An 18,690-nucleotide genomic window follows, 5' to 3' on the forward strand; every position below is an offset into this window, starting at 1 on the left:
CGTACGGCGCGGGGCCACAACGAGACTGGGCGCATGCGAACGTAACCTGAGAGCAATAGATATCTCCCTGGTGTTGCCTACTCGGCTTCTCTGCAGCAATCCTCAATGACCACTGCGCCATATGTCCCAGTCCTCCAGTCGCTCGAAACCGCTGCCTGTACGGAGCGTCAACAGCCTCAGAAATGGAGGAGCCAGATCCCGAGAATCGTCGAGGCCGCGCAGGAAATCTATAAGCGCCAATGATGCGTACCTTTACGCTTTGAGGGTGGCGTATCTGGCATACCTGTTACAGCCTCGCAAAACGAGAAAGAAACATGTCGAGACCAAGCCCGCAGTCAGTCGCGCAGCGACCTCTAATTCTTTCAACGACCTTATGAACGACTTCACCGTGGTGCGAGATTCGAAAAGCACAAGGATCCCTCATGATTTCATTAGGGCACTGGAAAAGAGACTGCAAGGCATCCTCATGGGGAGGGAGAACCGGCAAGAATACCAGGAGCCAAACGTCAAGAGAGTGTTTGCCATTTTCCTCAACACGTTGTCCGACCCAGCTTTCAAGAAACGCATGGAGGCAGACCGAAGGGCAGAAGACTTGGTCCTCATCTTCTTCTCAACAGCCACGAAGGAGTTACAGCGGGGCCACCAGCCAGGAGACGACGGCGTCAAGCGCATGGTTGACCGCCATGTCGCCCTCTTCGTCCGGCTGATGTCGCTAATTCTGAAGGATAAGGACTGGGCAAAGGACAAGCCCGATCTGGCCACCCGGTTACACACGCTGGAGTCGAAGTTACTGAAAGGAGACGAAAATCTGGCGACCTCTCAGACGAACGGAGAACTCAAAACCGTGGACGAGGTGGTGCCGCTCAGCTACGAGGTCAAGGACATGCCCCTGGTTCTAGTGGTTGGGCGGCTCTTCGGCCTGACTCCCACCATGGTACAATCCGACATTACCAAGCACAAACCGGTGTGGACGGAGAAGGCAGCCCTGCAGGATCTGAAGACATACCAACAACACCTCACTCTGGGGACAAAAATGGTCCTCAACACTAACGATTTTGATACCCACGAAGCGTATGAAGCGTGGAAGAAGAGCGAAGGACCTGACCTGTCCCAACTCATGCTCGCCATCATGCAGTCAAACCCCGAGTTGGCCAAAAGCACCCCCGGAAGCGCTCTGCCTCAATTCAAGGACCAAGCCGAGCCGACGAGTCCGTCCGACGCTCACTATGCTGAACTCTCTAGAGCCATTTCGCAAGGGGGAGAGCCATCTTCCTATGTGTTGGATCTGCCGGCAGATCTAAGCGCTCTCAACTCGAATGTGAATGATTCCTCCCAACGTAACGATGACGCAGCCGAACTCTATACCTTCATACCTCCTGATCCCAGATCCATGTTTCGATATATAATGCTTCAAGCCCTTGATCATGACCTAAACGATAAAAGGAACGAAGGTGGGGCGCAATTGTTCTCCAAAGAGACCACAGAGGTCCTGAACGAGATCGCCCTGAGATGGCGAATACCAAAGTTCACTCGCATTGTCCTCTTCCTGGATGTTGTCCGCGAGAAGTTTGTCGAAGGAGCCATTAGTCTGGAAATGCTAGATGCAGCCTTTAATTACGTCAAGGAGCCTCCGCAGGAGGAGCCGAAGAACAAGAGGAGCTCGCTGATAATGAGCTCGACTCTGTACGACCGGAATAATTGGACCGTTGCCGACTTCGCCCTGATGGGTAAACTCTTGAATGCCATCTACGAACGCCTGCTTCGCGATTTGTACGAGGTCATATCGACCTCTTATGCCGACAAGGCGCAACTACCACGGCTCGGAGCGATCATGGCTGTGATGGACGAGCACATTCGGAGCGATCCCAGTTTCCGCCAAAGCCCTGAAGACTTTGAGAACTTCAAGGCTGCCGCCATTGATGGTTTGGCTACCGAAGCTCGAAAAATGTACGACAGTCTTCTGGACCGTGAGTTGCCTCAAGAGCAGGAAAAGTGGGAGTGCTATCACATCATGCAGCTCGCAAAAGCCGTGTTGAAGCTTGCAGAGAAAGTACAAAAGAGGTTCAAGAAGAACCCTGAGATTCTCGGAATCAATCCGCTCATGATCTTGGTCAATTCTACTCTACCTGCATTTGCGGAAGACTCGAAGGCTATGCTGGAGCAAGTCTTGGACAATGCTCAGAGAGACGGGCTTGAAGTCCCAATCCAGGACGGGTTTGATCTGTATAAGGAGTTGAGCGACTTCCGCCGAGTGCATGCCGACGCCTTGCCTCATGTGCCGTTTGCCTACAAGATTGAAGATCTGCTGAGCGATTTTGTTTGGCGATGGATTAGAACGACCGAAGCACAAGTCATGGGCTGGGTGGAGAATGCGGTAAAGCAGGATGAGTTCAAGGTCAGAACGGAAATACCTGGTCAAACCCCCACTGAAGACCAGCGTCATTCCACCTCCGTGCTCGACATATATAGCTCTTTCAATCAAGTCATCAACCAGATCGGTGAACTGAATTGGGACGACGACCTCAGCTATGCCAAGTTCATGACGGCTCTGTCAAAGGCAATCGGCCAAGGAATCTCCCGGTACTGCGATTTACTGGATCAGATGTTCAGCAAGGAGATGGATAGGCTGACTCCTGAGCAAGAAGCTGCTGCCAGCATGACTAGACAGGAGAAATGGGTCCAGCTTGCCAAGGACACCTGGAATCAGAAAGAGAGAGTCGAGCCTTTCAATTTCTATCCTCAGTCGTTCGTCAAGCTCAACGACATATCCTTCGCTATCCAGCAATGGGACAAGCTCGAGTCCGAGGTCAACGTTGACGGGTGTGCTGAAGTGATCAAGAAACATGCTCCTCCGCTGCAACAGCGACCAAAGAAGACATCCAACTACGTCTTCACCATCAAGATCGTTGAGGCTGAGGATCTCAAGGCTTGTGATGTCAATGGTCTTAGCGATCCGTATGTCGTGTTGACCGACGAATACCAGAAGAGACTATTCAAGAGCAGGATAGTCTACCGGAATCTGAACCCTCGATGGGATGAGTCAGTGGATATCACCACGCAAGGGCCCCTCAATCTCATTGCAACCGTCTGGGACTGGGATGCTGTGGGAGACCATGATTACGTGGGTAGGACTTCCCTCAAGCTCGATCCTTCGCACTTCAGCGACTTCCTGCCACGAGAATACTGGCTAGACCTCGATACCCAAGGACGGGTGATGGTTCGTGTCAGCATGGAGGGCGAACGCGACGACATTCAGTTCTACTTTGGCAAGGCGTTTAGAAGTCTTCAGCGGACACAGCGAGATATGACACGCAAAATCACCGACAAACTATCTGCCTACATCAATCACTGCCTCTCCCGGCGTGCACTTCGGTCATTGCTCAACAAGGGCATCTCCATGGCCAATGTCTCTGCCAACGTCTCGTCCTTCTTCGCCAGAAATCGAGTCTCTACACTACCGCCTACGACGGCCATGCCCACTGACGCCGAAATCGTCAACGCTATAAAGCCATTGTTCGACTACTTCGACGACAACTTCGCCATTATGCAGCAAACGCTCACCTCGGAAGCAATGAAAGCCGTTATGACCCGTATCTGGAAAGAGGTCCTCGTCACGATAGAATCGCTTCTGGTACCCCCGCTTTCCGACAAAGTCTCACAGCAGAAAGCCCTGACTCAACAAGAACTTGACGTTGTTTTTAAATGGCTCCAATCGCTGTTGGAATTCTTCAACGCTGTGGATGAGGACACAGGAGAAGCTAATGGCATCCCCCTCAACGTGTTGAAAAACCCAAAGTATCACGAACTGCAGATGCTGAATTTCTTCTACTTCGAACCGACGGACTCACTCATCCGCGAATCCGAACGCATGGCCAGCGCGACTGCAGCTTCCCAACAACAACTTTCGCGGTCCCGCTTTTCTGCGCCAGCAAATCTAGGTACTGCGAACCTCCTGTCCCCAGGGAACCTTGCTCTTGGTGGCGGAGCACGACGAGCTAAGAGCATCATGCTCTCCCGCAACCTGGGGACCAAGCGGAAAGCCAAGGAAGAGAAGTGGAAAGCCGCTCAGGCGGAACCGAATGACGATATGATCCTCAGGATTCTGAGGATGAGGCCGGAGGCGGGCACGTATCTCAGAGATCGCAGTAGGCAGAAGGAGAGGCTGGCTGCTGCGGCGGCCGCGGAGATGATTGTGAGGCAGAGCCTTCTCTCTGGTGGCGGCAGAATGACAGGGCCAAGTGTCGTTAGACGATGACGTTGGAAGAAGCAATTGCTAGCACATGACCTGGGTTTTGAAACGATAATCTGCGTTATGGGTTTATCGTCGGTTCAGCAACCTCTTGTCATGATCTATGGCCCAGCTGGTTTTGGGCACACATTCGTCGTGCAACGATGAACGGGCAGGTTCTACCAGGCGCCCAGGAGCGAATCTCCGATTTTACAAGATACAGTATTAGTGCACACGGGCATGGGATGTGAAGGCGTTGGTTCAGTATACCCCATCATCTATCGCGCACGCTTTTTCTCTTCAGGAGTCGCCTATTTTTAACTCATTGCTAGAGCCTTTGCATTGGTCTCATTCCTTCTACTCTTACTCGGCGTTGATCAAATCAGGAGAGCAGTGACCCACCCACCCGGCTGACCTGACCTAGTGAACAAACGCGAGTATGGAACACCGTTCGACATCCTCGTTCTATCCAAAGCCCCAATGGGGACGTCAGGGTATTCCACTGGCATGGCAAACAATGCCAGCACGCTGTCCGTCTCCTCTCCCACAACCTCTTCCCGTGTAATCAACTTGGTCTCCTCCCATTCAGCGGCCCAGCAATTCTCACAAAACGAGGTATTCGACGCTCTCAATTCCCTTTCGCGCCCAGGTCGCTTCGAGTCCGAAGATCCTCATCTCGACCATTACTTCCCCACCCTCTTCGCGGCCCTGGAGGGTGCACCAGTCGAGATATGCTCGACATTCTTGCACCGGACATGGGAGGTTGCGGCCACTATACGATGAGCGAGGGGATTGGGCAGATTGGGCAGATTGGGCAGACTGGTGGAAATTCGAGTACCGATCCTCCGCTGGAGGGTGGTGTCTGGATGAGTACCGATCCTTCGCTGAAGGCTGGCGCTTGAGATGCAATATACCAGGCCACCCTATGGACGTAAGCCACCCGTTCGATCGCCAGGTGCAGATTTCTGTTTCCGACCTGGAGTGTGGAAGATGGTGGTGGAAAGGTGAGATTTTCCACGCGCCACCCTTTGCTTGCGGCCTCGGTGTCGGGTGCGAGTATGTTGTATGCGTGTGCTCGAAGGGTGCGGGGGATCGGAGCGCGGACATTCTTGGGACAGAGCTTGCTGAGGCGGGTGACTTGGAAATGTTGCAGGATGAGGGTGTAAAATCTGTGAGAGGTCAGCGCGAGGCAGACCAGAGAGGGAGCGTCGAGGTGGTGGATGATCTCGAGGAGGATCTCTGGGGCCAAGCCACTGAGGGATTGGCCTTCGGTGGTTTTGCCGTCGCTGCTATTGCGTGAAAGCGGGTGAGGTGATGGGACAACCACAGGGACGCTTTGAGTCAGATCGAGGTTGGCGGCATGATCGTCAGCAGTGTCCTGGGTGTTTTCTGTTGGAGGTGCTGGGACTGATATCGGCTTTGTTTCTAGAGGGTCGGTCGTCATGTTCTGGGACTCCCCTGGAGCAGTCACTTCCTTGACCGTGGAGACCATTGTCGCTTAGAGTCAAAGGACGTATGCTGCTTCGAGACCGTGACGGACACGTGGTGATAGGTAGGATAGAAGCACAGGAGACACATCTTGTTGACATCGCGATCTTCACCGCCTCGCGCTGGTCGGGAGACATCTCACCGCCCGTGTGTCCGCCTACAGTGAAGAGGAGGGCGTAGATGGCCAGACCATTGTCCAAAATAGACACACATCATTGTGCACGACTTTGCGTAATGAAGCGCAGGGTGGTGGTGAACGAAGAGTGAATAATCGCAGGATCGTGCTGTTTCAAGTTATAATACCATGTACAGTTAAGAGTTAAGGGACGTTGGGCTCAAACGAAATACAGCTTACCAGAACCAAGGATGTGCGTCCACTGCGATGGATGTGCGTTACCGCTCTGGGTCGACTTCAGCAACTTGGTGCCGTCCATCCAGACACAGATGATACGCCTGTCCTTTTTGTCGCCTGGCTGGAAAGTGGCTCACGGCGCGCTCAGAAGGGAGGAATACATTGTCTGTAATGCTGACAGAAGCGGGTCCGCAATGGCAAGGCGGAGGCACAGATAGTTGCCCGTCGATTGCGATAGTCCGGTAGGATAGCAGTCCTTTCCAGCAGCTCATGCTCTCTTCGTTTGTCCTTATGACGATTGGTACTGTCCCGAGTGGCTTACTAGATGTTGGATGAATGGGATGGCCTCGAGAAGCATATACATGATCATCGGCGTGAACGGGGTAGCCGAAATTATGGCTCGGGATTTGGCAGTCGTACTCGCTGGAACTTGTATTCGCTCGAACTCTGTCAAGGGTTTGAGGGAGAGATGACCTCTGCTCTGGCCCAACTCTCAGTGTGGTTTCTCTAGCCCGTCCACGATAGGCTGGTGCGGCTTCCGCCCAGGACGAGGTCCACCGAACGCTCCGAGGTGACCAAAGCACATCGCCCGAACGTTGCGACGACCCACTGCATTGCTGACAGCCATGACAAGATCACGATGTAGGAGTAGTGAGAGGCAAGAGTACGAGTAGAAGGAGCCTCGCCGAGAGATATCGGCACTTGATACCCCTCTACTCCACCGTATACGCTACGTGCTCTCTCTACGGCCAGCTGTTCGCCAAAGCGACGCAATATCTTGGCACACATCCACCACCGCCCGCGCAAAATCACTGCGAAATTTCCCCACCCGCGTCGTCGACGACAGTGAACAGCCTGCAATTTCAATTCCGATTCCTAAGTCCACGAGAGTCTCCTCCCCTTCGTCCCGCTACCTGTCACATTCCGCGAACAATCAACCCAGCAACAAATAATTCATCCTCACCATGGAGAACGAAAAGGGAGAAATCGTCGATCTGTAAGCCAGCCCATTCATCGCTCGCTCGCTCACCTGCTCGCTTCCAAATGGTAATATCTCTAACATGTTCTGTGTCTACCAGCTACGTCCCCCGCAAATGCAGCGCCACCAACCGCATCATCAAGGCCAAGGACCACGCGAGCGTGCAGATCTCGATCGGCAAGGTCGACGAGAACGGCCGCTACACGGGCGAGAACCAGGTGTATGCCTTGTGCGGGTTCGTGCGGAGCCGGGCCGAGAGCGATGACAGTCTGAACCGCCTGGCACAGAAGGATGGGTTCTTGAAGAGCGTATGGAGTGCGCAGCCTACGAGATAGGTTGTGCAGACAATGTGAAGGAGAGGATATGTGAGGGAGAGGATGTGAGGGTGAGGGTATGAGCAGCGAAGCGAGGCAGTGGGAGAGGGAGAGGGAGAGATGGGAGATGTCTGGTCAGAAGGAATACCCATGGCCGCTTTGTCTGCTTGCGTGCATGCCTGCCAACGACGCCAACGATGTGTCCCGCCGTTGTTGTTGGCCGAGACGGTGGTGGAACGGATGGTGGAGGCCTGAGCATTGCGGCTATGGCGCTTGCTTGCATGCGCGCAATGCATTCTATCTGTCAGGCAGACTGGCGACGTGAGGCGAGGCAATGTGCTGCCGCAGATTCAAGACGCACTTCGACTATCACAACCATAATCACCGGGGGTGAGGTCATGATCATGGCGACGGGTTAGTATGATAGAAAGTCAATGAAGCATGGCACGGCTCAGTGCGACTACAGTTTTTGGGTGGGAAGATCAAAACCCAACAAGCCAAAATGAACAAAATGAACAAATCAAAAACAAACCGATATCTTGTGTTTCTTTGTCCTATGCTACGCTATGCTCAAGGAGTTCAAGGATGATATCCATGTTCTGCGAATGTAAAATGTGCTGCCCGTATCTGTGCTCTGACTCTCAATCTCGGAATTGTCACAGCTCTTCAGAAGGCGGCTCTGTATCCACGTCTTGATGTTCGGCTGGTGTATGTATGTATGATTTTCTACCTCCCCAATCATGGTGGTAAGTCTGGGGAAGCCTTGATGTGCCGGTCATGCCTTATGCAGCAAAGAGAGGGGAGGTCAAGGGTGGAACGTTGATAATCAGAAGAAACCAAATGGGTATCATTTCTAGTTCTTCTTCGAGGCTCCGAATCTACCTACAGGGAAGACCGTGCTGCGGAACGGAGCTGGCATTGTCTTCGCTTGACGACGCATGTCCGTTCGTACATCTGGATCAGTAAATCAGGTCTCATACTTCATACAGTCGTATGGTCGATAAAATTCCACCTAGTCTTTGTGTAGCCGCACGGCCGGGTTGGTCTCGATGAAGTTGAGGTCGACTTTGTGGCCCAGCAGTTCTCGGATGTTGTTAACGCCGTACCTTTTCAATGTCAGCAGATAGACTCCTTCAAACAGAACTTGACTTACTTGATCATGGTCGGGCGCTCCAAGCTCAGACCCCATCCGTAGATCCGCATGTCCTTGGGCAGACCCATGGGCTCGAGCATTTCCGGTCTGAACATGCCGCTGTTTCCGATCTCGACCCACTTCTTCAGGCCTTCGTGGTAGCTGAAGATTTCCATACTAGGCTCAGTGTACGGATTGTAGGCCGGCTTGAACCTCAGGTTCTTGATGCCCATCTTGCCGAAGAAGACCTCCATGAAGCCTATCAAGCCTCCGAGCGTTAATCCCCAGTCCGCAATGACGCCCTCCACCTGGTGGAACTCTGCCAGATGTGTTTGGTCGACGGTCTCGTTTCTGAAGACACGATCGATGGAGAAGTATCTTGCTGGTCGGGGGTTCAGTGCCAGCTTATGCAGCATGTAGGTCGAGATGGCGGTGGTGTGAGTTCGGAGAACTAGTCGTAGTGACTCCTCTTCAGCCCAAGGGTATCTGTAGCCTATGGAGCCGAATTTACCGTCCTGGTGGACTGCTCGTACGTCGTCCCAGTACTGCTTATAGTTTAATGTCTTCTCCTTCGACTTCGTTCGCTTATGTGAAGCTGCTGGGGTATGTTTCTCGCCAGGAGCGACAGGCTCCGGATCTGCGCGGGGTGGGTCGGCCTTGGCAGGATCTGAGATATAGAAGGTGTCTTGCAGGTCGCGGGCAGGGTGTTGTTGAGGGACGAAGAGGGCGTCGAAGTTCCAGAACCCGGTTTCCACATATCGATTCGTGGGCATCTCCTCAAATCCCATCTCGAAGAAGATCTCCCGGAACTCTTGCCGGACTTTGTTAAGAGGATGTAGTGCACCAGACGGCGTTATTGCACCTTTCGCCTTGAAATTGTATGGCTTCAGCTGCACTGTCTTCCACGACCCCGAAGCCAACATATCTGCCGTGAGATCTGTCTCCTCCTTGACGAACTCGGTCGAGAATTTGGGACCTTTGGAAATCTTGAAGGTGACAATCTTCTCTTCAACCACATACTTCCTTTTCCTGAAGTCGGCAAGGGTCTTGGGGTTGTCTAATGTCTTCGTTGACTGAATCTTTTGTAACTGTTCTTGTACCTCATCCTGTATTCTGTCTGTTGCGGCCTTGAGGGTGTCACCTTCCTTCTTGACCCACTTGAGCTTGAAGGCATCCCCTTGACCGAACTTGGCGACGTTGGCGTCACCAACAGCGGCAGGTAGGTCCTTGATTTTCAGCCCTTCCAGTGCTTTGCGCACGGCTTCAAAGACTCTTGCGCCGTTGCTTCCAAACTCGGCAATATCTTGGCCTTCTTTTGTGAGAACGAGTTGTAACCGGTCGATCTGCTCGGCTTCGATGAACTCTCGTGACCGTAGCTTGTCGACGGCAGATTTGACACTGACAAAAGTGGCATTAGGAAAGGCTTCGGAAGTCAGGACTGGCCCGGCGGAGGAGTTGAGGACTTGAAGCACCTGCGGGGTCAAGTCCTCAGCCATGGTTAAGCTTGCGAGAGCCGCCTGCACGCGGGCAACAGAGCAATAGGGATCGCGAGGCGAAGGACCAACAGGACAAAACAGCACTGAGGGAAAAAAATAATTGTGCCTCGTCTCTTTAATGACTCCAACCGTCAAGGAAAATGACTCGAAAATGAAAGTGGGTCTGACGCGCCGAAGCCTCGTGGTCGGAGCCTCGCCGAGTGGAGCAGGGGAACTTCACTAGCAACGCGCTCCAAACGGTGAAGGATGGAGAATCATTATTTAGGTTGCTGGCAAGCCATAAACAACAGGAGGACAAAGTCTCGACCCCGATCGAGTTAATAGGATGCGATGATACGCCAACAGTGTTCGTCGTCCCGACATAAATTAATTCTCCCATGTCTATCGAAACCAAAGTACAATTCGCGGACCTTCTCAACCTCCCGCTAATACCTGCCCATCCGGTATCTCCTCTCGCATGCCAAAATAGACGGGCCCAATGGAGCGTGTCTCCTATGGCCTAATTGTGGCCTTCGCTTCCATATCAACCACCTTACCCTCTTGCCCATCGCGGCGGCTCCATTTGTGCCCGAAGAAGAGGGTGAAGAGAACAAGAGCTCCAACCATCATCATGACTCCCGTCAGCAAGGTGAAAGTCCAACCAGCATGCGTACTGTTGAGCAGAGGCCCTACCACAGCTGTTCCTCCGGCAGCCAGTAAGCATCTGACAAGGTTCAGAGATGCCATTGCCGAGGCACTCTGGGTGTGGTGTATGTCGACAAGGTAGGTCGAAACCATGCTTTGAAGAGAGATAGCGGCCCAGCCAAGTACAAAGAGACTGACAACCGGTACGGAAATGTGAACACCCTGATCAACCGTCCATCCAAAGACCAATACCGATGCACATTCCAATGCGGTCCAAATCCAGACGGTTCTCAGCCGAGCTTTCTCAATGGATAGGGGTTGCTCAGCGCCGTCAGATTGGGACATCATCTTCCTGTAATCGTGGTCGAGGAATTTTCCTGTCAGGAGGGTGCCAATCATCGAGCCTGCGCCATTGGCAAGGAAAATCAGTCCAATCTGGGTTTCTGAAGCATGATATGTGTCTTGGACGAGCACTGGCAAGGCAGTGAGCACCATCTGCCATACTGTGTAGTGAACAGCAACATATACGATGGCGCAGAAGGTCTTGCCATGGGACAGGATCCTCATTGGTCCTAGAAGGTCGACCCTTTTGTGAGCATTGGGGTAGTCGTCCTGTGCCTCGACTGAAGCGTCCGTCTGGTGACGCTTCTTTTGAACGATTGAGAGAAGAGACTTCGCATAGCACGCCGGCTCTTCCGAACCATTTCCCACCATCGACCGCAAGGTCTCGGGCAGAATCAGCACAACGATGATGAGGCAAGCTCCTCCGTAGATGGTCAAGAACCAGAAGACGGACCTCCAACCGAGCTTGTCCGCGAGCAGGCCACCAACGACAGGGCCAATGGCAACGGGTATGAGCAGGCCGCCCTGGAAGAAACCCATGTACGATCCCCTATCCTCGCGTGTTGTGATGTCTCCGATCACTCCAGCCCCTAGAGCAATTGTGCTGGCACTTCCAGTGCTCTGGACGCAGCGAAGGACGAGTAATTGTGCATAGTCCCAGGTTTCCGCCAGGCTTATGCATGCTCCAAGGAAGACAGCGAGGGTGCAGCAATATGTGATGCGGCGGCCTTTGGTGTCGGCGAAGGATCCCCATATAGTAGGTGACAGTCCCTGGAAGATCAGGTAGCATGTAACCGTGAGGTTGACAAGGGTGGGGGAGACCGAGAGGTCTTTAGCGACCTGCGGAAGGGCAGGAAAGTAAATATTGGATGCGAAGCCCGAGAGAGTGGCCGTGAGTGAAACAATAGTGATAATCACCGCTTTTTCCCTCGACGTGAAAATTGTGTAAGGCTCAGAAGAATTACGTCGGGCTGGGTTCTGGGATTGATACATGGTTAATGGATCTTGAAAATGTGCGAGATTTGTGGCAGCATCGCTGTACATATATACTCACACTGGATCGAAGCTGCAGGGGTGTTGGGTGCCCATCGGATCTCCGAGAGCAATATTCGGGATGTTCGATTCGTGAATCAATAGAGATGGCAGTCTGTCTGACCAGGAATACCCCGTGCCTCAAAGCCTCAAAGAACTATGGTCACGAGGTGTGCTCTCTGTCCTTTGATGTCGTAAAGCCGTTGCCCTTGGGGAGCAGCCCAAGCCTTGGGCCACTGAAGGGAACTGACGGCATAGGTCTGGTTCTGGGAGAGAAGTACAAGGATGTGCGAAGACAGACGACATGCGTCGGCAGGGTACGTATTGTAGGAGCCAGCCATCAACCAGTCACGCGAGTCTTGGCGAACTGTGACCTTTAAAACAGGAGCTTCGGTATTCCGAGATTGCCACACCGAGGCGGAGTCAAACGTCTACTCACATCCGAGTATCGTCGTTAGTCAGACTCCCAGTGCATTGATAGCATCGCCAATTGCGAGAGTCACGACGTAGTGGTTTTGTGTGTTGATATGTCTTACGACAGCAGGAGGCGAAGAACTTGCTGGCGGCTGAAACGAGAGGTAAAGGCAGGGGGAGGGATGAGTGAACGGAGACATGAAGCGAGGGCCAGGTGAGGGCCAGATTGCCAAAGGAAACTTTGCCGGAGAATCGCTCGACGCATTCACTTGGACAGTTTCCACATCATTAGCCAGTCGCGCCAGTACCCCGTCCCATTGCCGTGGTCCAAATATACTAATGCATAGGACTTCTCCTCTCCGTCTGGTTCACTGAAACCGCTGCAATGAGTCCGAAGTTGACAGTTCCCAGGAAGAAGTCCTGTAACAATTGTTTCAAGTCAAAGCTTCGATGTGACCTTCGGCGCCCTTCCTGCTCGAGATGCCAAAATCGCAGATGGGATTGCGTCTACACTGCTCACTCCTACCGTCCCAGCGTGGGGGATGGAGCTGAAGAAGTCGATCCGCCCTCAGCCACATCTTTCATTGCTTCACCTGCCGTCCACCTTGACCTATATCCAAAGCCCAACAACCAACAAGCAGATTCCCTGTCCGATGAGCCTCCTAACAACCATTCCAGCGCCAGCTCCTATATCAAATCGACTCAGCCTAGTGAGACCCTTGACTTCTCCCACGTGCAGCTGATGTGTACCGTGGATGCCCACCGAATCCGTGTCCGTTGGCTCGAAAGTCTCCTACCATCCATCGACCAGAGACCTAAACCGTTTCAGCCGGCAACCATGTCGTTCGTTGCAAGCATTTTCAAGTCGTACCCTGGCATGTTTGTGGACGGCGGCTGTCCCCCGTTTGTTCACTGGTCGCAGGTAACGGGCGAGGCCACATGTCAGCCATTAGAAAATTGTATGAACATGGCCCGTATGTGGGCCGCTCGAACAGTAGGAAGCGCTGATATGGTCCAAGAGGTTATCCAACAAGAGATGAAAAGACTTTTTGAGAAGGGAAGTACGATCTGCCTTGAATTGACTTCGTGACTAACACCGGAGTTCACAGCGTATCGACTGCTGTCACTTAGACCTTCTGGCAACGTTCCAGGCCTATCTTCTCTATGCTATTATGCTCTTCCCGAGCACGATTTCGGCTGGCAGTATCCACCAGGATGTCATGATGCGACTCCAGGAATTAGCAGGAGACGCAGCAGGCAGAGGAACCATTTGCTATGCGGAGATGGAAAGTACCCGACCTGACTGGGAATCCTGGATTATCGCATCCGCCAAAAGGAGGACCCTTTTCGCCGCCTCACTGTTCGATAACTTGGTCAATTTTTCTCAAGGTTCGCCGTCCTTTGTCGCAGTTGAACTTGCCGGTCTTCCTGCTCCAGCAAGCAAGACCCTATGGAATGCACGGACACGTCAATGCTGGAACCAGGCTTATAACCGGCAGCTAAGCCACTGCGGAGACGGTGAATTGTTGATCAGCGATCTCTGGCCCCAGTCTGAGGCAAATTCAGAAGCGCTACAGCCGAAGATCGACCGTTGGTTGTCATCAGTTGACGAGTTTGGGATGATGCTTTACGCTGTCACAGCTCACACTTATAACCACAACGGCCCTCGTGCTTGACCCTGGTGCCACTCCTGAATGACAACGTATGTCCTGTGCCACAGAGGGTGTATGAATGACTGATCTGTTTACAAAGCATCTGCTAAGAGCCCGAGGAATGGCTGCACAACATCGCTATTGTCTTCGCAAAGCCCAAACTCTGGCCTAGACTTACCCGAGAAATGTCAACCTTGAGGCCATTGTTGACGAATGGCAAAGGAAAACCTGGGCTTCGATGACCAATTTTCCAGACCGTGATCATTGATACCGAATGTTGATCCGGAAGCTCTGTGAGCAGTCGATTTGGTTGGGGAGGGCGTGGGCTCCTGGGACCCGTCATCGACAATGCATCTGTTTATTCAGCTGTGCACACCAATCAAGACATATGAATATCAGCGGTCGGAATCAAAGTGGTTCACCCGCCAAGCATTAACTTTCCTGGCATCTCGGCCAACATCGGCTTCCGTGTTCAGTCGACCAGGAAGTGTTCGCGCCCCACAAGGCAGTAAAGGGCAGTCTTCAATGCAGTATCTCATTACCCAGTTGGGCAACATAAAACCGACGCCAAGCGCATTGACCTCTGACTCTCCCATGACGGGCCGCATTTTGTTACCACTCCGAACCATCGATCAGTAATCATGACAAAAAGCACTTCAAATCTTGGACCTCAATTATCCCGATAAAGATCCCTTTGCAGATTGGCGATCTACACTCCTTCGATTATGGAACTCAGGGGCCATCGCGTACGGGTAGGGCAGCGTAGGTGCACGGTACATCTAGTCCTGAACTGAAGAGCAGTCATTATGCAGGCTTCCAGTAAACCACTTCCCAATCCCCAACAGTGTGTTGGCCTTGTCGAATCCATGCACACCGTTGCTGTCGATGAAGTGAACAAGCCCCAGCTCACCAGAACTCGGGGCTTTGTGCTTGCAACCACGATTGTCATGACACAGTTCGTCCAGATGGCCCCTTTTGGTGCGGGCATCAATAGTGCGCTTGCGATCGGAAAGGACTTGGGAGCCAACGAGTACAGCTCAGCATGGATTGCCGCCAGCTACCCGCTCACTCAAGGGGCGTTCGTGCTTATGGGTGGGCGCCTCGGAATGATACTCGGGCACAAGAACATGGTGTCAGTCGCGGGGGCCTGGTGGGTGATATTCTCACTCGTGTCCGGATTCACGAGGAACTTCATCGCCCTCTGTACGCTCCGAGCGCTTGCCGGCATTGGTGGCGGCATGATGGTGCCCAACTCGATCGCGCTGTTGACGATCACTTTCCCGCCCGGGCGAATGCGAAACATTACGGTCGCTCTTTTCGGCGCCATGGCTCCATTGGGCGCATCCGGAGGCAGCGTGCTTCCTGGGCTGCTTGTCCAGCTGGTGCATTGGAAGTGGTTGTTCTTCTTTCTGTAAGTCAGGGCCAATCCCGAGCAGTCGAATCCGCTCCTTCAATTCTTATCCCTAACCCTTTTCCGCCAGAGCAATGTTCGGGGCAGCCATATTCACTTTGTTCTATTTGGTGGTGCCTTCCGAGGGCGAGCCCTTTGACAAGCACGGATCGTTCGACTACTTCGGGGCGTACTTGGCGACGGCGGGCTTGATATTGTTCAATTTTGTGTGGAAGTATGCATTTACGACCATTTTGGCCCCTGCCGTGGTCTGAGACTCACTATGTCGCAGTCAAGCTCCCGCTGTCGGATGGGATGAGCCTTTCGAGTACGTCCTCCTCATCGTCTCCGTGCTCCATATTGTCGGGTTCTTGATCTGGGAGGCGAAGTTTGCCAAGCAGCCGATCCTCCCATTCGACATCTGGAAGGCGCCATCTTTCCTGGCCATGATAACTGCCACGTTCTTCACCTTCATGGCTGTAGGGGTCCACGTATGGTATACCACCGTGTGGAACAGCAACATCCGTGGGTTCAGCATGCTACTGGTCGGCGCGGCGTGGCAGCCGCTGACTGTCTTCGGAACCATAGCCGCCTTTCTAAGTGGCAAAGTCGTGAGATACACCTCTGCCCAGTGAGTGCCCGTCGTGTATTTGTCTCTACAGTTCTGGAGACCATGAATGTTGTTGAACCTTCCGACCTGCCACGCCCCAGCGCGTCCCCCTTTCCAGCCTGAAACCCAGGTCTCAAATCCTGACTGGCCATTTTAAGGAGCTAACATGTCAATCCCTCCAGATACATCATGGCAATGGGCTCCCTCGCGACGATGGTGTGCATGATCCTCGTAGCGACCCAGCCAATTCCCCAGACCTACTGGGCACAGTGCTTTCCCTCGACCATCATCCTCTCGTTCGGACCCGATTTCATTTTCACGGCCGCGCAGATCATCGCTTCCAATGCCGTCAAGCGCAAACATCAAGGCATAGCAGGCTCACTGATTGGCACAGTGGCCTCCTACGGTCTGAGTACAGGACTAGGCTTTGCAGCCACGGTCGAGGCATACACTAATCATGGCGGAAGAAAGCCTGTTCAGGGGTATAGGCATGCGCTGTGGCTTGGTGTGGGCATTGCTGGGGCGGCGATGCTCCTTGCGCTTGGATTCGTCAGGATTCCCAAGGATGAAAGGGATGGGTGGGACGAGGATGAGACTGAGGTTACGAGTCTTACGACTGAAGATGCTCGGCCCTACGCAGAGCCTACGCAGGAAGACAAAGCTGTCCCGTCATCTTGATCGATGGTTCGACTGAAATACTGGAGAATATTGTAATGGAGGGGGTGAAATACGGGCATGCATGTGGTGCATACAATCATTGTCTGCATTGTGGATTGTGGATTGTAGCGCGGCTCCCAGTCACCTCGGAACTCGACATGTCCACCCTGTCGCACTCTTGGGACTTTTACCTGCTGCAAAGTTGGAGTACAGACAAAGGCTATTCGCTCCCTCTGGACTGTAACTCGGTGGCCGAATTTCGTGTCAGACTGCGAGAGGTATGAAGATGGCCCCCACACATGGCTTTTCCTCGCTGGCACACATGCAAGTCAAGCTTGCCTCGACCCGACCTCGAAACTGCCTCCCAGCATGCGTTTTGGGATTACTTAGGAATAAGGTCGCAACTTGAGCAGTTCCGCACGCCACGTACGATAATTGACTCCTCAAGAAGCTGGGCAAGACGGGATACATCCATAGTGGAAAAATTGAACGAATGATCATGTTCTCGATGCTTAGTATAAGTCAGCATTCACGCAGGCCGGAGGCTCGGGACAAGATCAGGCTCCGCTCTGGTTCTTGCACCGTTGTGTTCGGATTGCATGGCAGGTACGTAGGCCGGAGGTCGGAGGTATCAGTAAACCACCTGTGCGATTTGACCAACTGCGGAGTTCATGGTGCGGCCTATGTTACTAATTTCGAGCTGCTGCAAATGTGGTGAGAGCCTCCGTTGGCGTAAGCAGCCTGGGGACTGCGGTTCTACCTCCGTCAAGCTGGTGTCTACGTGTGGCTCTGGGTCGCTATCAAGATGTGATGCCGGGTTTTGCGGCGCGGATTCGCATGGTGGGAGAGATTTGACCAAGGGGATTTCACGTCTGCTCTGGAGATACGGACGAAATGAAAAAAGGGCTTCAAAGTATAAATTCAATGCTTTCATGACCAGAGAATGGCAGGAGTACAAGGAGCCAACTCACGGAGACCGTCCAGTCGAAGCAGAAGAACACCGGCAGTCTGGAAGATTAGCTGTGTTTCTCTCGGTTGGATCACACCATGCCTTTCAGCACCAAGATCGAGCACTTCGAATCGTATGATCGGATCTCACCGGCAAAATTGTCTTCGGAGTATGCCTCGAAGAATGTATTGATCTCAGGCGGCGGTTATGGGATAGGAGCGTCCATTGCACGTTCATTTGCAGAGGCTCATGTGGCCAGCATTGTCATCGTGGGCCGTACCGAGTCGAGGTTGAAAGCCACGGCCGAAGAGTTGAAACGGGATTATCCTGAACCAAAGGTCGAGTACCGCGTGGTGGACATCGCTTCGGAAGAGTCTGTCAAGGACTTGTTTGCGTCCATCACAATACCACTCGATGTCCTCGTCAACAATGCCGGTTATCTCTCAAAGCGTGAGAATTTTGTGCACGCTGATATGAAGGAATGGTGGCGGTCGTTCGAGGTCAACGTCCTGGGGACGGCCATGGTTCTGCAGCAATTCCTCCAGGGCCGGGCTAAACAAAACGCAAAGGAACAAGCTGTGGTTATCAATGTCAATAGTGTCGCTGCTTACAACGTCCTTCTGCCAAGTCTCCTTTCGTCATACGTCGGAAGTAAGGCAGCGATGTGGAGGATGATGGAGACCATATCAATGGACATCCTGGACGAGACGGTCCTGCCTGGGAGCGCGAGACTGATCTCCATCCACCCGGGTGCTGTCGAGACTGACATGTACTGGAAGGCTGGTCTCGACGGCGTCGTGCAAATCGAATCCACCAACCCCCAACTGGCAGGCGATTTCGTGGTCTGGTGTGCGAGTCAAGAGGCAGCTTTTCTGGCTAACAGGCTGGTCTGGGTGAATTGGGATGTTGATGAGCTTGTGGCGAGGAAGGAGGAAATTGTGGACAAGGATATGTTTAGAACTTCCATGTCTTGACTTTCACATGCCCCTGAAGTAGCCTGTAGTAGATCACTGGCATATATGGCTACATGC

At 53.0% G+C, this 18,690-nt stretch overlaps 8 protein-coding genes across 8 annotated transcripts; 5 read left to right on the forward strand and 3 right to left on the reverse strand.

Annotated features, from left to right (window-relative positions):
• Positions 1 to 121: 121 nt before the first annotated feature.
• On the forward strand, positions 122 to 4,255 carry A1O7_02477 (uncharacterized protein; the record flags this gene model as incomplete). Its single annotated transcript, XM_007756508.1, has 1 exon — positions 122 to 4,255. The coding sequence occupies one exon, from the start codon at positions 122 to 124 to the stop codon at positions 4,253 to 4,255; it is 4,134 nt and encodes a 1,377-aa protein (XP_007754698.1).
• Positions 4,256 to 4,911: 656 nt separating this feature from the next.
• A1O7_02478 (uncharacterized protein) lies at positions 4,912 to 5,720 on the reverse strand (the record flags this gene model as incomplete). The annotated part of the gene is made up of 2 exons (XM_007756509.1): positions 4,912 to 5,151; positions 5,205 to 5,720. 2 exons carry the CDS (start codon positions 5,718 to 5,720, stop codon positions 4,912 to 4,914), a joined length of 756 nt encoding a protein of 251 aa, XP_007754699.1.
• Positions 5,721 to 7,033: 1,313 nt separating this feature from the next.
• A1O7_02479 (40S ribosomal protein S21) lies at positions 7,034 to 7,382 on the forward strand (the record flags this gene model as incomplete). Its single annotated transcript, XM_007756510.1, has 2 exons — positions 7,034 to 7,065; positions 7,148 to 7,382. The coding sequence occupies 2 exons, from the start codon at positions 7,034 to 7,036 to the stop codon at positions 7,380 to 7,382; spliced, it is 267 nt and encodes an 88-aa protein (XP_007754700.1).
• Positions 7,383 to 8,373: 991 nt separating this feature from the next.
• On the reverse strand, positions 8,374 to 9,989 carry A1O7_02480 (phenylalanyl-tRNA synthetase alpha chain; the record flags this gene model as incomplete). Its single annotated transcript, XM_007756511.1, has 2 exons — positions 8,374 to 8,467; positions 8,515 to 9,989. The coding sequence occupies 2 exons, from the start codon at positions 9,987 to 9,989 to the stop codon at positions 8,374 to 8,376; spliced, it is 1,569 nt and encodes a 522-aa protein (XP_007754701.1).
• A 492-nt stretch (positions 9,990 to 10,481) lies between these two features.
• On the reverse strand, positions 10,482 to 11,948 carry A1O7_02481 (uncharacterized protein; the record flags this gene model as incomplete). The annotated part of the gene is made up of 1 exon (XM_007756512.1): positions 10,482 to 11,948. The coding sequence occupies one exon, from the start codon at positions 11,946 to 11,948 to the stop codon at positions 10,482 to 10,484; it is 1,467 nt and encodes a 488-aa protein (XP_007754702.1).
• A 1,033-nt stretch (positions 11,949 to 12,981) lies between these two features.
• A1O7_02482 (uncharacterized protein) lies at positions 12,982 to 14,065 on the forward strand (the record flags this gene model as incomplete). Its single annotated transcript, XM_007756513.1, has 2 exons — positions 12,982 to 13,462; positions 13,533 to 14,065. Coding segments are annotated over 2 exons (1,014 nt in total), but the record flags the coding sequence as incomplete, so codon positions are not given.
• A 794-nt stretch (positions 14,066 to 14,859) lies between these two features.
• A1O7_02483 (uncharacterized protein) lies at positions 14,860 to 16,731 on the forward strand (the record flags this gene model as incomplete). Its single annotated transcript, XM_007756514.1, has 4 exons — positions 14,860 to 15,464; positions 15,535 to 15,678; positions 15,736 to 16,074; positions 16,236 to 16,731. 4 exons carry the CDS (start codon positions 14,860 to 14,862, stop codon positions 16,729 to 16,731), a joined length of 1,584 nt encoding a protein of 527 aa, XP_007754704.1.
• A 1,026-nt stretch (positions 16,732 to 17,757) lies between these two features.
• Positions 17,758 to 18,633, forward strand: A1O7_02484 (uncharacterized protein; the record flags this gene model as incomplete). The annotated part of the gene is made up of 1 exon (XM_007756515.1): positions 17,758 to 18,633. The coding sequence occupies one exon, from the start codon at positions 17,758 to 17,760 to the stop codon at positions 18,631 to 18,633; it is 876 nt and encodes a 291-aa protein (XP_007754705.1).
• Between the last annotated feature and the right edge of the window lie 57 nt (positions 18,634 to 18,690).

This window comes from Cladophialophora yegresii (genome assembly GCF_000585515.1).
Source record: "Cladophialophora yegresii CBS 114405 chromosome Unknown aczIN-supercont1.2, whole genome shotgun sequence".
NCBI classification, from domain to species: Eukaryota; Fungi; Ascomycota; class Eurotiomycetes; order Chaetothyriales; family Herpotrichiellaceae; genus Cladophialophora; species Cladophialophora yegresii.